The 16,401-nt window shown below is 38.9% G+C and overlaps 1 protein-coding gene across 1 annotated transcript in view; it reads right to left on the reverse strand.

The window, feature by feature from the left end:
- prdm15 (PR domain containing 15) overlaps positions 1-16,401 on the reverse strand; it is a 68,387-nt gene that overhangs the window by 29,996 nt on the left and 21,990 nt on the right. Inside the window, exons 12-16 of the mRNA XM_061961695.1 lie at positions 12,651-12,818; positions 8,666-8,760; positions 8,409-8,540; positions 454-594; positions 204-367 (exon numbers count right to left, since the gene is read on the reverse strand). Of these exons, the coding sequence (XP_061817679.1) occupies positions 204-367; positions 454-594; positions 8,409-8,540; positions 8,666-8,760; positions 12,651-12,818 (700 nt within the window). The remainder of the gene's footprint in view (positions 1-203; positions 368-453; positions 595-8,408; positions 8,541-8,665; positions 8,761-12,650; positions 12,819-16,401) is intronic.

Here is a 16,401-nt window from a genome sequence, read left to right on the forward strand (position 1 = left end):
ATCTGTGTTGGCCCTGCGATGAGGTGGCAACTTGTCCAGGGTGTACCACGCCTTCCGCCCGAGTGCAGCTGGGATAGGCTCCAGCAACCCCCGCCACCCAGAGAGGGAGAAGCGGTAGAAAATGGATGGATGGATGTACTGAAAATGTATATTATCCAAAAAGAATGGAAGAATCAAGCAGTGCAACATTTAGTGTTTCTTACTTCTGCACAGCAGGGTCAGGTAGCTGCTCCCTATGGATGACCAGGTGGGCGTTGTATGTGGCTTTCAGTGCGAAACGACGCTCACAAATCCCGCAGCCGTAGCCTCGCTCTTTGTGCTGCTCCATGATGTGCTTCAGGTATTCTCTGCCTTTTGCAAACGACATCTGTAAGACATGAACAGAGGACATGTTTTTGTTCATGAGGATCACAAATTTGCAACTCCATTTTGCTAACCTGACATCTTGCTAACCTGACATTTCTTGCAGTTGTACTTATGGCGCTCGGGGTCGTCTTCCTCGTCTTCGTCCTCTTTTTCGTCACTGTCACCAACTGAAATGCCGATCCTCTTGATGAAGTCCTCCCTCTTCTGCTCATCCATTAGGGCTATATCCTGCAACAAAACAGATGTAATAAACACATCTGCACACTTTAAAAAAAAAAGCGAGAGCATGAACGGAACACCAAGTTTGATATGTCAAAATCCTTGTGTTATGTGCTGCAGTTGAATAATTGTCATGTCACAAACTGCCCAATTACAAAAACATCGCTTGAGGCAGTTAAAGATTCTTCAGCACTAAAAGTAGTGTTTATGATTATGAAACTATGTCACATATGACGGACTTGCTTCACCAGCAGTATCAAAAAAGGAAGGAGTGTTTTTCATTTTCCCCCATCATCCCTTGTAATGGTGTATTTTAGATTTTTTTTAATGTTAATTGGACATTTTTTATAATATCCACAATGTTCAATGAACAGGTTGTGGTATGTGTGACCATGTTTGTTGACTTTTTGTGCTGGTTGATTTTTTTTTCCTGCACCATGACTTGGGAAGGTTGTTTGGTTTGGGATCATTTAAGTATGCTGTGCTGCTACACTTGCAAAGAAAATTAACGGTTGAGGTATTTTCGTTGGCCACCAAATGACAACAATATGGCAGCTATCAGACATCTGGCCATTGTATATGATATGAATGCACTGCTCTCTGCCATGGTTTGTTAAATGCGGTCCAAATTGATGTCGACCATAGCTTGGACACCCCTGGTTTAAAGTGACCTCCGCACTGTTCTTGTGTTTATTTTGGAACCACTATTTTGAATAAAATGACACCAGACAGCAATGTTCCCTCTAATTTTTCATGTGTGTGAGCAAACGCAAAAACTCCCTGAGCATTCAGTGGAGCCCATGTGAGCAACATCAGACGTGCACACTGTGGCTACACCAGCAGCACACCTGTCCCAAACCTGACTAAATAACAAGTTCAATCTCCATCCATCCATCCATTTTCTACCGCTTGTCCCTTTTGGGGTCACGGGGGGTGCTGGAGCCTATCTCAGCTGCATTCGGGCGGAAGGCGGTGTACACCCTGGACAAGTCCCCACCTCATCGCAGGGCCAACACAGATAGACAAACAACATTCTCTTATTATTATAATCAAATGACAGCAGTCATTTCCATGAGATGATTTTCTAATATAAGTGTTTAGGCCCACTTACAATGACAACAACAAAAAATTTAGTTTTTCATGAACTGTGTACTTGTATTGTTTGTCTGGGTGGAGGTCCTGCTTTGGAAATAATTTGTACCCCTTTCAGACATTGCATTTAGTTCCCATTAAAACATTGACATGTTGCACAATGAGATGTAAGCAGGGGATCATGTGTACATTCCTGCAACTTCCTGTTTGTAAAAAATATATTTTTACTAGTATTTATTTAATATACTAACAGCATTTCATGATTAATATTTATACATTAAGATTCCTAATAAATGACACTAGAATAAGCACACATTTGATTGGTAAATCATAGTGTAACGACCTGGTATTACACTTTATGTATGGTGTTGGAGTTGTCCGACGTTTTATGTGGCTGTAAACGCATCACTGGCTAAGTGCCTTATGTGCATGTGTTGGCGCAAGTGAGAAAGAGAGAGCGGCTGCTGTTGATATAACAAAGTTGCTTTTGGTCTGGTTTGTACTGCAGAAAATGACCACTTTTGCTAGATATCATTTTTTTTTACTAACGTTTTGGTGATGTGTTTATGGCCGACAATAAAGAGTTTTGATCAGTAAAGTGATGGATGGAATTCATGTCCTCAGAGCGTCTCGACAGACGTTACAATATTTGAACAATGATGACGAAAACTGTTTTCTCTGTCATGTCCGTATGTCGAAAATTGTTATGCGCTTATTTTTTTATTTTATTTTGTGCGTGGCATAGATTTGTCGTGCGCAGAGGACGCTTGAGCAGTGCGCAATTGCACCAGCAGCAGAGGGAACGTTGCCAGACAGTATATGGGACACTCCAACGAATAGCAAATAATTGACTCCGGGCCTGAAAGCGAGAAAAAATGTTCCACAAAAAAGGAATGATAAATTATAAATATAAAATGTTGATAACCAGAGCATAAACAACCTTTTAAATGTGGGGTTTTTTTTACCATTATGAGAGACATTAAATAACACCCACAAAGTCATCTTTACTTGGGACTGGATGCTGCCTAAGGCTGGGCCAATCAGTGGCCACGATATTGAACAGCATGCTCTGATTAGTTGGATCTTATCTAGTAGCAAATTCTACAGTAGTAAAGTGTACCCTCTCCACTTTGCTGTTCCTACTAGGGTATTTTAAAGTATAATTGAGTACATTAAGTACCCAATCAATTATCTATGTAAAAAATTACGTAGGTTTTAGAGTGTATGACATTTTTTAAGAGTATATGAAGTGTTTATAAATAAGTATGTGTGTGTGTGTGTGTGTGTGTGTGTGTGTGTGTGTGTGTGTGTGTGTGTGTGTGTGTGTGGAAGTGTTTAGAGGAGGGTTTATAAAGACTCAGAGATTAAATTAGGAATGTGTCGATCGGTCTGCCACCGAATTATCGGCAGATTTTCATGAAAAATATGTGATCGCCATTGCAGATTAATGTCTTTTAATGGCGATCTCAAACCTTGATCCCCTTCTGCTGTCACTATTTATTTTTAGTCCCCCGGGCTGACAAGATAGCAGCTCATTGTGTGTCTCCTTACACAGTGTGGAGTCGCCCCCCTAATTCAATAATAATCACATCCATTACGACTAACTGCATTTCTTAGTAAAGCTGTGAATCTTTGGGCACCACATCATTCGATTCAATTCTTGGGGGTAACAATTCGATTCAGAATCAATTTAAAACGATACCAGGTTCAAAATCAATAATTTTTTAAATAAAATTGGGTGCCAATTCTATGATTAACTAGATTCCTCCATAAAATAGGTAAACAGCTCCGATACGTTTTTATATTATTTCATAGAAAACGTTTTTTGTTTGATAAAATTCTACCCAAACATTTAATAACATCAAATAACATTTAGTATCCAACACTTTTCTTTTCTAAAGTAGCAAATATGGGCATCTACATCAACAATGTGATTTGCCTGAGTGGCTGGACAGGTCAAAAAACAATAACAAAAATAAAAATAAAAAATCTATATTTTTTTTACTGCCAAAAACGTATTCCCTGCCAAAAATTGATTCCCGCTGATCGCGTATATACTGCTTTCAGGCTTTGTGTGTCCACAATTGAATACTACGTGTAAGACAAACACTTATACCTCTGGTTAATGTAAGGATATGTGTTTGAAAAAATAAATAAATAAATAAATAAATAAATACTATTTTTCAATATATTTTTGTAATGGATTTGTTTTCTATGAATTCATTAAACTAACTGTTGCAAGTTGTCCTACATACTGTAATAGCTCAACCAATATTGTTTAATGTCAGCAATTGCCTTACAAGAAGATTCACTCCATACTTGGTAGTGGTAACCACAGTAAACTACTATGGTAGCTCCAGCTACTCCTGGGGTAGACTGGCGGTTTTATGGGTGCCACCCCCCCTCAATCTCGTTACCTTGCGTAATGACAATAAAGCTGATTCTGATTCTGATTCTGCAGAATTAGGTGCCACCTCTGAAAAAAAAAGTCTGGACACACCACTGCACAGAACGTTAAATATGTAATACAAAAACACACAACTTGCCCAATGACTTATGTGGACATTTAAAAAAAATTCTAATAGTACCATACACAGTTAAAAAATACACCCATTTAAGTTATTTACTGTTGGCCCGATGGGTAATATGCGAAACACTCTCCACATTGACATGTTTGATGTATTTTAGTTGCTTGAGGGACATCGATAGAAAATAAATGTATGGTTAGATATTTGTGATGGATTATAAAACTTTGAGGTCAGGTAAGTAAACACGGTAGGAATAGTTCACATACCCTTAATATTCAATGTTTTATCGTGTATACTTCATAATGTAGCAGTCTCAGCATCAGTAAGCCATACCTGCCCTGGGCTGCAAACTATTTATTATTTTTTTGTTTTGTTTTTTGTTTTACATCGGAGCAGGTAAAAAAAGGATGGTAAGTAATCAAGACAAAAGCAGGTTGACAGAAACGAAATCCAATCATATGTAATTTTGTCTTGTCGATGGGTGGGAAAAGTTTGTAATTTATCCAATCAGAGCTTTTTAATGGCTTATATTGAAAGAGGGGTGGGGGGTAGTTATAAACGAAAGTCAATCAGATGCGTTGACTCGCGAGATGAAGTCACAGCCAAAACCAAAATGTATGGCTTTACCTTGTTCCACATCGTATACTGTATGTGTACACCTGGGAGTAAGTGAACAGGACTTTTTTCAATTTCACTGCTATGGTGACCTCGCTACAACTGCAAGTCAAATCAATTATTTCCTGCCATCTGTCTTGCGCCAAAACGGATTACCTGCCAAAAATGTACAAAACCCAAAACCAGTAAAGTTGGCACGTTGTGTAAATCGTAAATAAAAACAGAATATAATGATTGGCAAATCTTTTTCAACCTATATTCAATTGAATAAACTGCAAAGACAAGATACTTAATGTTCATACTGCTAAACTTTGTTGTTTTTTGCAAATATTAGCTCATTTGGAATTTGATGCCTGCAACATGTTTCAAAAAAGCTGGCACAGGTGGTAAAAAAGACTGAAAAAGTTGAGGAATGCTCATGAAACACTTATTTGGAACATCCCACAGGTGAACAGGCTAATTGGGAACAGGTGGGTGCCAGTATTCGGTATAAAAGCAGCTTCCAAAAAAATGCTCAGTCATTCACAAACAAGGATGGGGCGAGGGTCACCACTTTGTGAACAAATGCATAAGCAAATTGTCGAAAAGTTTAAGAACAACATTTCTCAACGAGCTATTGCAAAGAGTTTAGGGATTTCACCATTTACGTAATATCATCAAAAGGTTCAGAGAATCTGGAGAAATCACTGCACGTACGCGGCAAGGCCGTAAACCAACATTGAAAGCCTGTGACCTTCGATCCCTCAGGCGATACTGCATCAAAAAACAACATCAGTGTGTAAAGGATATCACCACATGGGCTCAGAAACACTTCAGAAAACTACTGTCAGTAACTACAGTTTGTCGTTACATCTGTAAGTGTAAGTTAAAACTCTATAATGCAAAGCGAAAGCCATTTATCAACAACACCCAGAAACGCAGCCGGCTGCGCTGGGCCCGAGCTCATCTAAGATGGACTGATGCAAAGTGGACAGGTGTTCTGTGGTCTGACGAGTCCACATTTCAAATAGTTTTTGGAAACTGTGGACGTTATGTCCTCCGGACCAAAGAGGAAAAGAACCATCGGGACTGTTGTAGGCACAAAGTTCAAATCCAGCATCTGTGATGGTATGGGGGTGTGTAAGTGCCCAAGGCATGGGTAATTTACACATCTGTGAAGGCACCATTAATGCTGAAAGGTACATACAGGTTTTGTAGCAACATATGTTGTCATCCAAGCAACGTCTTTTTCATGGATGCCCCTGCTCATTTCCGCAAGACAATGCCAAGCCACATTTTGTTACAACAGCGTGGCTTTGTGGTAAAAGAGTGTGGGTACTAGACTGGTCTGCCTGTAGTCCAGACCTGTCTCCCATTGAAAATGTGTGGCACATTATGGAGCGTAAAATACGACAACGGAGACCCCGGACTGTTGAACAACTTAAGCTGTACATCAAGCAAGAATGGGAAAGAATTCCACCTGAAAAGCTACAAAAATTGGTCTCTTCAGTTCTCAAACGTATACTGAGTGTTGTTAAAAGGAAAGGCCATGTAACACAGTGGTAAAAATGCCCCTGTGCCAACTTTTTTGCAATGTGTTGCTGCCATTAAATTCGAAGTAAATGATTATTTGCAAAAAAAAAAATTGTTTCTCAGTTTGAACATTAAATATCTTGTCTTTGCAGTCTATTCAATTGAATATAAGTTGAAAAGGATTTGCAAATCAGTGTATTCTGTTTTTATTTACGATTTGCACAACTTGCCTACTTCACTGTTTTGGGTTTTGTATATTCCTGGCTTCGTTTGTAAGACGAACATTTATATTTGTGGTTATCATAAGGATATGTCGTTGAAATTATTTAAGCTTTTAAGCTTTTATCATGTTCGATAAATGACAGCGTTGGCCATTTCTATGGTACTAATGAGATCGTAAAGGACTGTTATTGATCCGATGTTGTGCAAAAACCTCTTTCTTGTTCAGAAGCTACATACAAAATACATGTTATTTGTTCGTGCACATAATAAATAGTAAAAAAGTGTTTGGATTTATTACTTCAAGAGAATTACATATTTGATAATAAATACATACTGCACCGTTTACGTGTTGAAGTACCCGTTATACCCATAAGAGAGTTACATATATGATAAGTACATACTTTACTGTTTACGTGTTGAAGTACCTTTTAAAGGTGAAATGAACCCCAAACGACATCTTAGTGATTCAAAATAATATTTTGATATTGACACATTTCTTCTGTACATCTCCTAAGGGCATTCTAGTAATTTACGCACAGATCAATATCAAAATAATACTTTGAATTCCTTTTTGGCAACCAAGAATACATTGATTTAATGAATACATCCAAACACTTTAGTAATACCGGGTATTTATTATGTGCATGAAAAAAGAACAGTTAATATTGAATGTAGCTTCTAAAGAAGGAAGAGGCTTTAGCACATCACCATTGGATCTACAACAGTCCTTTACAATTAATAGCGTAGAAATGGCTAACTTTCATTTTACGGACACCATATAGGCTTAAATAATTTCAAATACATATCTTATACCGGGTGGCAGGCATTCAATTTTGATTGATGATGACCGATGATGAGCAAACATCCGTGGTCCTTCACTAAACGTAAATGATTTTTATATTTTTTTATAAACGTGTATCTAAAGTGTTTGCCTGCCAACACAAGAACACGCGCATTCATCTGTTTTGAACGTTATTTCAGTCCCAATATCTTTTATTATTTCACCGTGATTCTAGTTCTACTCAGTCTAGGTTATTTAATTGTTGTGGAAATACTCTTAAAGGCACACTGTGTGATATTTTAAATTATTATGTTGCCAACAGTGTAAAGAGTGAATTTGAATGAGGACCTAATCTGCTTAAATTTAAATAAAGGTTTATGAATGTTGCAATTTTACCTTATTAAAGACTGTTCCAAGTTGACTGACATACTGTAATAGTTCAATACTTTGCAATATTGTAAAATGTCAGCAATTGTCTCACAAGAAAATTCACTCCGTACTTAGTGGTGTATCCGTGGTAAACTACTATAATAGCTACAGCTGCTCCTGGGGTAGACTGACTGTTTTATAGGTGCCACTCCTGCAGAGCTAGGTGTTATCCCTCTGCCACCCCTGGAAAAAAAGTCTGGACTGTGTGCTGCCTAAATATCGGTGCTCTCTACAGCCCAGGAATTATGGCTTTTGATAATTCTATGCTAAAAACTTATTTTTAGCATAAAATATTGTTGCCAATATGCATTTTGAGTCGTTGTGTATCATCAGATGTAAAGTTGAAAAAAGACAGACATTTTTGTATGTGAACAATCTTGTGGGACAATATGCACTAGACTGGATGTTACAGCAGATTATTGGTTTAACTAACGAGTTAGTTTCTAACTTGTTTTAAGAAAAAAGTAATATAAAATATTTGGAAAGGTGCTTGGCTGAGAATTGGACAAAACAAACCAGAATAAAAGGTTGGTTTTTGGAGGGAACCAACATTTATGTATGCTATGCTACAGTAACAATGTATTTGAGGACTAACAATGATAACTCCAAATAACACTAACTAATCACGTCTATCCTGGTCTCACCTTGAAGTGAACATGAATGTGATCTCGAAGCACGTCCACGCGGAAGAACTTGCGGCCACATATCTCGCAGGTGTACTTCTTATCGCCGTGAGTCAGCAGGTGTTTGTTCATGTTACTTCGGCAGGAGAACACCTGTTCCCGTGTACAATGAGAGGAGGAGAAGAGGATGTCAATGCCAATAATCCGTGCAGGTATTTGGCCTTGCAAGAAGGGGGGTTTTAATTCGGAAATTCTCAAACATGATTGAGAATACTCACCTTGCCACAGATTGGACACGGTGAAGGTTCTTTGCGGTACTTGCTTGCTTCTTCTCCATTGGCCTCCAACTCCTCTTTCTTCATGTGCTTTGATCCTGTCCAAATGTAATCTTATTAGTCCTTTCAAAATAACATTTTTTAAAATGGAATTAATCACGGAGCTGCTGTAGATTAACTTTGATTAATCATCATTACCGGTAAAAATCATTCAATTAATATGTATTATTGGTTTTTCATTTTGCAGAAGCAAAAAGTGAAGAAGGGAATATATTATACAAGCACTTAATGTGTTTATTAAACACCTTAAACATCAAGTTAATTTTTTTAATTTATGATATTTATCCACATTAATGCGCACCTGTTACTAATTTTATGTTATTCATTTGCTATTTTAAGATGGATACGATACCAGCTGGAATCATAAATACTTGTATTAATTTGCGATGTGGAATGTGAGAAAGGGTTTTATCAAGTGAAATTAGTCAGAGAACAATGGTAGGTATGAAAATAAATTACCTATTTATTATTAACCATCTGGAATGGACTTATGCGGTCTTTAAGTTGAAGTGGAGAGGTAATTTTTTAATTTTTTTTGGCAAACCTAGTGGCCCCATTAATTCATGAAGTTGAGCTCATCACTCGGATGATGCGGACACGTTTGTTACTGGATACTTTATAGTACCGTATTTTCCGCACTATTAGCCGCACCTAAAAACCACAAATTTTCTCAAAAGCTGACAGTGCGCCTTTTAACCCGGTGCGCTTTATATACGGATAAATATTAAGATTCATTTTCATAAAGTTTCGATCTCGCAACTTCGGTAAACAGCCGCCATCTTTTTTCCCGGTAGAACAGGAAGCGCTTCTTCTTCTACGCAAGCAACCGCCAAGGTAAGCACCCGCCCCCATAGAACAGGAAGCGCTTCTTCTTCTACTGTAAGCAACCACCCGCCCGCGTAGAAGAAGAAAAAGCGCGCGGATATCACCGTACGTTTCATTTCCTTTGTGTGTTTACATCTGTAAAGACCACAAAATGGCTCCTACTAAGCGTCAGGGATCCGGTTCATGAAAAGACGCAATCTCTCCATCCACACACGGATTACTATTTCACAGCAACTGATATTCCTATGAAACGCACTGTGGATACAACGGGAGCACGTACGGTGAATATTCGCACCACAAGGAATGAGAAGTCATCCTTCACTGTGGTTCTAGCTTGCCATGCTAATGGCCAGAAACTTCCACCCATGATGATATTCAAAAGGAAGACCTTGCCAAAAGAGACCTTTCCAGCCGGCGTCATCATAAAAAGCTAACTCGAAGGGATGGATGAAGAAAAGATGAGCGAGTGGTTAAGGTAAGTTTAAGTTTACGCGAAGAGGCCGGGTGGCTTTTTTCACGCAGCTCTGTCCATGTTGATATACGTATGTTTGTGATTGCACATTTGCGTACATTTTGGGAGTGAACAGAGTTGTTAGAACGCTGGTTTTTAATATATTATTAAAGTTTGACTGACCTATCTGACTGTTTTTTTGACATTCCTTTAGCGCAGTAAGATGCGGCTTACAACACCGGGCGGCTTATAGGTGGACAAAGTTTTGAAATATGCCGTTCATTGAAGGCGCGGCTTTTAACCCAGGGCGCCTTATGGTGCGGAAAATACGGTACGCTTCCACCCTGGAGACTTTGTATGTGAAAGTAATGTGCAACTATATTATTTGATACTTGTTCATATTGACAAATGTGCTGTTTTAGACCGCAATATTTTATAATACGTCTTTCTAGCGTGTGTGCTATTGTGGGCTTAGCTGTTACGTAGCTGCTAGCTTACAATGTTTATCTTTTGTAAATGACTAAAATACAAGAAAAGGCCAACATTGTGTGCTTACTGAAGGACTGGTCACTTTCACACGGCAGGGTATGATGCCCAATTCTGATTTTTTTTGTCAAATCTGATCTTTTTATATCATGTCAAATGTGAAAGAAATCTGACCCGCATGCAGACATGACGTCACAGGTGCTGCAGTGTTTACGGAAGTAAACATGGCTCCAATTCTAGTGCGTCTCTGTCTTTCCGCATTTGTGGCAATGTCAAAGATTTTGTGCAATCAAAATGAAAAATGTTTGAACCGAATTATTGCTCTGATAATATTAAGAAGGAAGAGAACAAGCATTTTGGCTCTCGCAGTTTGTGGGACATCTGCTGCTGAGAGCTTGCGGGCAAACAGTCTAAGCCAGGAGTGGTGGAACATTGACGCGAGTTCCTAAACTATTATTTTTGCCTGTTTTCTGCTCATTTGTCAACATTTACAACCGTCTATTTTGGTGAAGAATTATGACACGTATCGCCATTTGATAACAAAATGGTCGGATGAATGTGACCCCATCATTCAGACTGCAATCTCATTGGATACATTGTCAATTTATATCCACATATGAAAGAGGCCTGGGTCGAACTTGAAAAATTCTGAATTACACTGTTCACATTGACATTGACATGAAAAAAATACGATACAGGTCACATATGGGCAAAAAAAGTCAAGATTGACCTGCAGTGTGAGCAAGGCCTTGCCCGAGTACTTGAATTGCTATCGAATGGCGCCGCCATCCGGCAATCACCACTCCTGTTCTGTTGCGACTCCGCTATGCAGCGAAATAGCGCAGACCTTACGAGAACTCGCAAATCTGCGTGTAATCACGTGATAAGGAGAGTCGTACTAAAGCGAACCACAAACAGCTTATTCTTCCATCGAAGCAGAAGCAAATGAACTCGGCACTGCCATTTGAGATACGTAACTGCTGCTGAATGGTAATACCATGGAACATCTCGAGCTTTGCCGTCCATCAATACTCACAGGCTGTGACGGCACTGACTTGACTCGACTCGTGGAAAAGACGACAGTCTTGCACAATGACAACTTAATTTTTTGGGTAGCAAGCAACAACACAACAGTAGCAAGCGCACACAAGCACGCACGCATTTTGTGTTTGTGCATGACTTTCTGTCCAGCAGAAGCAGATTGTAGCTAAATATATCCACCGTGTTGCAGTGACTGGCAAATATAGACGCTCTGCGCATATTTAGCGCAGGGATGTGATACGGTTCCAAGAGGTAGAAACTGACACATTGACTTGAATGGAAACGGAAAGAGTCCGCCGCCTTGGCGGTGGCGTTCGGCATCCAGTGGAAATCCGGGGTTAAATGTTAACTAAATGCGCTGCAGGACTGCTGGTATTGGAGCCCTTACAGTAAGGTGTCAGAAACTAATCAATCTTCGAATGAATTGCGATTTTTATTTGTAATAATTATTAATTGATTAAAAAAAATTGATAAAAAATAAAAATAAAAATCTGTCCTGTCCAGCCACTCAGGCAAATCATTATGTTGATGTAGATGCCAATATCTGCTGTACAGATTTACATAAAAAAAAAAGATTTGTGGGATACCTCTCTTGTTGCCTTATTTGTATTTGACTTTATGAAATCTTTGAGTATAATTTTATTAAACAAAACCATTTTTCTCCTAGGGTAACAGACATTTATCACAGTTGTTTAATTTATGGGGGATTGTAGTTAATCATAGAACTGGCACCTAATGTTATTAAAAAGTATGAATTTTGAATCGAGAATCATTATCAATTGTTACCCTATAGAATCGAATCGAATCGTGCAATGGCCAAAGATTCACAGCCCTAGCTTACAGTATATCAGACATTTTATTTACAATATAATATGATATAAATACTACCCCTGTGTATTTGTAAAGGAATTGTGTACACCCTCAAGTGTGAGTTACCGGTATGTGTTATTTTTGCATGAGTTCACATTTATGTGTTTGTGTTATACATAATGTTGCACCTTCCACCTCCACTACATGGAAGAATTTTCCAGGTAAACAATCTCAGAAGTGCAAAGTCAAAAGGTGTATAAAATAGAAGATGAATAGCCCACTTTTCAAGATAAGAATTAGTTCTAAGTTTCTCACCAAAGCGGTGTCGTCTGTGGTGCTCCTGCATGACGTCTTTGCGGTAGAACATCTTGTTGCAGATCTCACAGGAGTAGAGCTTTTCGCCGTGCTTCTTCTTGTGCTTAGAGAGGTTGCTGTTGGTGGAGAAGAAACGGGAGCAGATGTCGCACTGGAACGTCTTGTCGTCTGGAGAGAGGAATATGATGATAAAGTTAAAACGCCTGTTAAAATGAGATGCAAGTACTGTACGACGTGGATTCAGTGACTTTGCGGGATTTTAATCAGTCCCTCCAGGATTTCGCTGGATTTTTTTTTAAATTGTCACAAATTGAATTTGCAGCAGCTTTTTCAGTAAGTTGCGGCAAATTTTAGATGCTTTGATGATTCTCTTTTTAATAACATTGAATCAATTTTTATGAATCTGTTAGTGAAGTTTTAACATTGCACAGGATTTCAATAAAAATTGGAAAACAAATACTGTATTGATGTTTTACTCATTTTATGCTGCACAGACTTAACGTACACACTATATGGCAGTAAAAACACATTCTCAGAACATATTGACTAATTACTGTACTGTTTTCATTCATTATAACAAATAACAGTAATAACTGACGATAATTACAGACATAAACACCACCAAAGGCTTCCTCATTGTCCATTATATGCTCTGTCTTTCACAAGTTGCAAACATTCTGTTTGTTTTAAACTTGAAAATTTTTTGTCCATCTTAAACATTAATTTATGTTCCAACACATTAACCACAGCACGTTAAGAGCATTTATGAACTGTTGAGCGCAATCTATAGCGCTATTGTTTGTTGGTAAATGAGAGACAAGATTATCATCACACTTCAACAGCTCTAACATGTAAATGCTGCCTCTTTGCTTGGTCAGCGTTGCAAATGAAAATCTGTTCTTAATTGTTTTACCCTGGTTAAAATCTTTTTAAATAAATATGTAAATACATGTAAACTAGGAAGTAAAGGTTTTTAAAATAGATTACTCATAATGATTAGCGCTGTAAACAGGAACAGGAAGTAAGTCTGAGCTACGCGGCAGGACAATAAAAAGTTGATATATTGTTACACGTTGTTGCTGCCTCATCTACAAAAGAAACAACAATTTTTCAATTAGACAGTTGATGTCAGCTCAGAGACAAATTTGATTGGTGAAAATGACGCGGATTGGCCAAAATGTGCGGGTAAGTTGGGGACATTGGACAAAGTTGTGACGCCGCGCATAATTCATAATGATTAGTTGGATGTGCGTGAATTGGTACGATCGCAACATTGTGAACTCCTGAAGGAAATGTTTAAAACGACTGATTCATACTAGAGTTGATGTTGGCATAAAATGAAACGTCGGCTCATTAATATTGATTTTTTTGCTAATTTTTTATAGGTATTGCCTAAATTTCGGCACAGACCAACAAACATGATAACTAGTATTTTAGCATTGGGATTATAAATATTTCCAAATTGTATTGTTATCAGTAAGCATGTTAGCATTTAAGCTCATTCTGCAGGTATACAACCGAGAGTAGTATATTTTATTACTATAATCCATCTTGCCAGCGTGCTAACTGTGAGCATTTTAGTTTGCCTTTTCTGTACTCATTTGCAATTTATACTGAAATTGCATTTTCTATTAATTATTAAGACCATTTCATAAATTTCTTACATCCTCTTGAGAAGCTGCGTCCTTTGCAGTGGACATCCGTTTTAGGTATATTTCTTCTTGTTTCAGAAAAGATTTACCTTGTTATGTGAAACTCAAATGTCCACTGCAGAGGACACTGCTTCTCAGGGAGAGATATTGCAGGACAAACGGAGAACAAGTCCCTGAGTCTAAAAGGGCTTGGCAGAACTCTAAAGACAAATCTGGGCCTTGTGCCTCATGTGATAAGAGTAGCATGTGTTTCCCACTGAAATAGACATATTAAAATCCAGAAAACTTTGCACGCAAGAAAACAATTCTGATGTATTAAAATGTGCACAGGTACAAATCCAAGCCAATTTCATTGTTACATCGCAATCAACCTGGAATTTATCCCAGACGTCTGCGTGGCTAGGCACGCCCAGACCCTTCCAGGCCACGCTCCCTTATAAATATCCAAATCATGAATTGCTTAATTACAATTCATTAGGAGGTGCTTCTTTCATGTGATTCCAGAGAACGTCAGAGCGATTGTCAGCTAGTCATTGCCGTGTCTCTGAGAATTGATGGAAAATAGATGAATGGATATTACCAAACATCTTTGACAATCAATGCATGATCATAACAATCCACATTTTGTGTTATTTATGTGTGAAACGGTTATCTAAACATGGAAGTGTAGCTCCTCCTCTGAATGTAAGTGCTCCTAAAGCAGGAATACAAATTCTGTATTTCTACAAAATACAAAATCTAGCAAGACACCAACACCAAGTTGGCATTTTTATATTGTCATTAAATCATGTTTGTGTTAAGCTGTTTAGAAAGCATAAAGTTTAAAACATATTTCATTAAAGCAAATTACCGTATTTTCCGCACTATTACCGTATTTTCCGCACTATAAGGCGCACCTAAAAACCACAATTTTTCTCAAAAGCTGACAGTGCGCCTAATAACCCGGTGCGCTTTATTACGATTCATTTTCATAAAGTTTCGGTCTCGCAACTTCGGTAAACAGCCGCCATCTTTTTTCCCGGTAGAACAGGAAGCGCTTCTTCTTCTACGCAAGCAACCGCCAAGGAAAGCACCCGCCCCCATAGAACAGGAAGCGCTTCACCCGCCCCCATAGAACAGGAAGCGCTTCACCCGCCCCCGGAAGAAGAAGAAAAAACGCGCGGATATCACCGTACGTTTCATTTCCTGTTTACATCTGTAAAGACCACAAAATGGCTCCTACTAAACGATCCGGGTCATAAAAAGACGCAATCTCTCCATCCGCACACGGATTACTACCGTATTTCACAGCAACTGAACCGCACTGTGGAACGGGAGCACGTACGGTGAATATTCGCTCCACAGGGAATGAGAAGTCATCCTTCACTGTGGTTCTAGCTTGCCATGCTAACTTCCACTCATGGTGATATTCAAAAGGAAGACCTTGCCAAAAGAGACCTTTCCAGCCGGCGTCATCATAAAAGCTAACTCGAAGGGATGGATGGATGAAGAAAAGATGAGCGAGTGGTTAAGGGAAGTTTACGCGAAGCGGCCGGGTGGCTTTTTTCACGCTGCTCCGTCCATGTTGATATATGACTCTATGCGCGCCCACATCACAGATGGTGTCAAAAAACAAGTGAAGCACACAAATACAACACTCGCCGTCATTCCGGGTGGATTAACCAAAGAACTCCAACCGCTGGATATTGGTGTCAACAGGGCATTCAAATCACGACTGCGAACTGCGTGGGAAAAATGGATGACCGAAGGCGAACACACCTTCACTAAGACGGGCAGACAACGCCGGACAACATACGCCAACATCTGCCAGTGGATTGTAAATGCCTGGGCAGATATTTCTGTCACAACTGTGGTCCGAGCTTTCCGGAAGGCAGGATTCACAGAACTGCTGCACAACAACAGCGACACTGAATCCGATGATTTCGAAGAGACGGAGCCCGCCATTTTGGAAGCCACGCTAGCGCAACTTTTCAATTCGGACACCGAAGACGAAGAATTCGAAGGATTTACCGGTACGAATGAAGAATAACTTCAGAAAGTGAGCGCTATGTTTATTTTGTGTGTTGTGTGTTGTGACATTAACGTTCGAGCAACATTAC

This window comes from Nerophis lumbriciformis, linkage group LG09, assembly GCF_033978685.3.
Source record: "Nerophis lumbriciformis linkage group LG09, RoL_Nlum_v2.1, whole genome shotgun sequence".
Lineage (NCBI taxonomy): Eukaryota > Metazoa > Chordata > Actinopteri > Syngnathiformes > Syngnathidae > Nerophis > Nerophis lumbriciformis.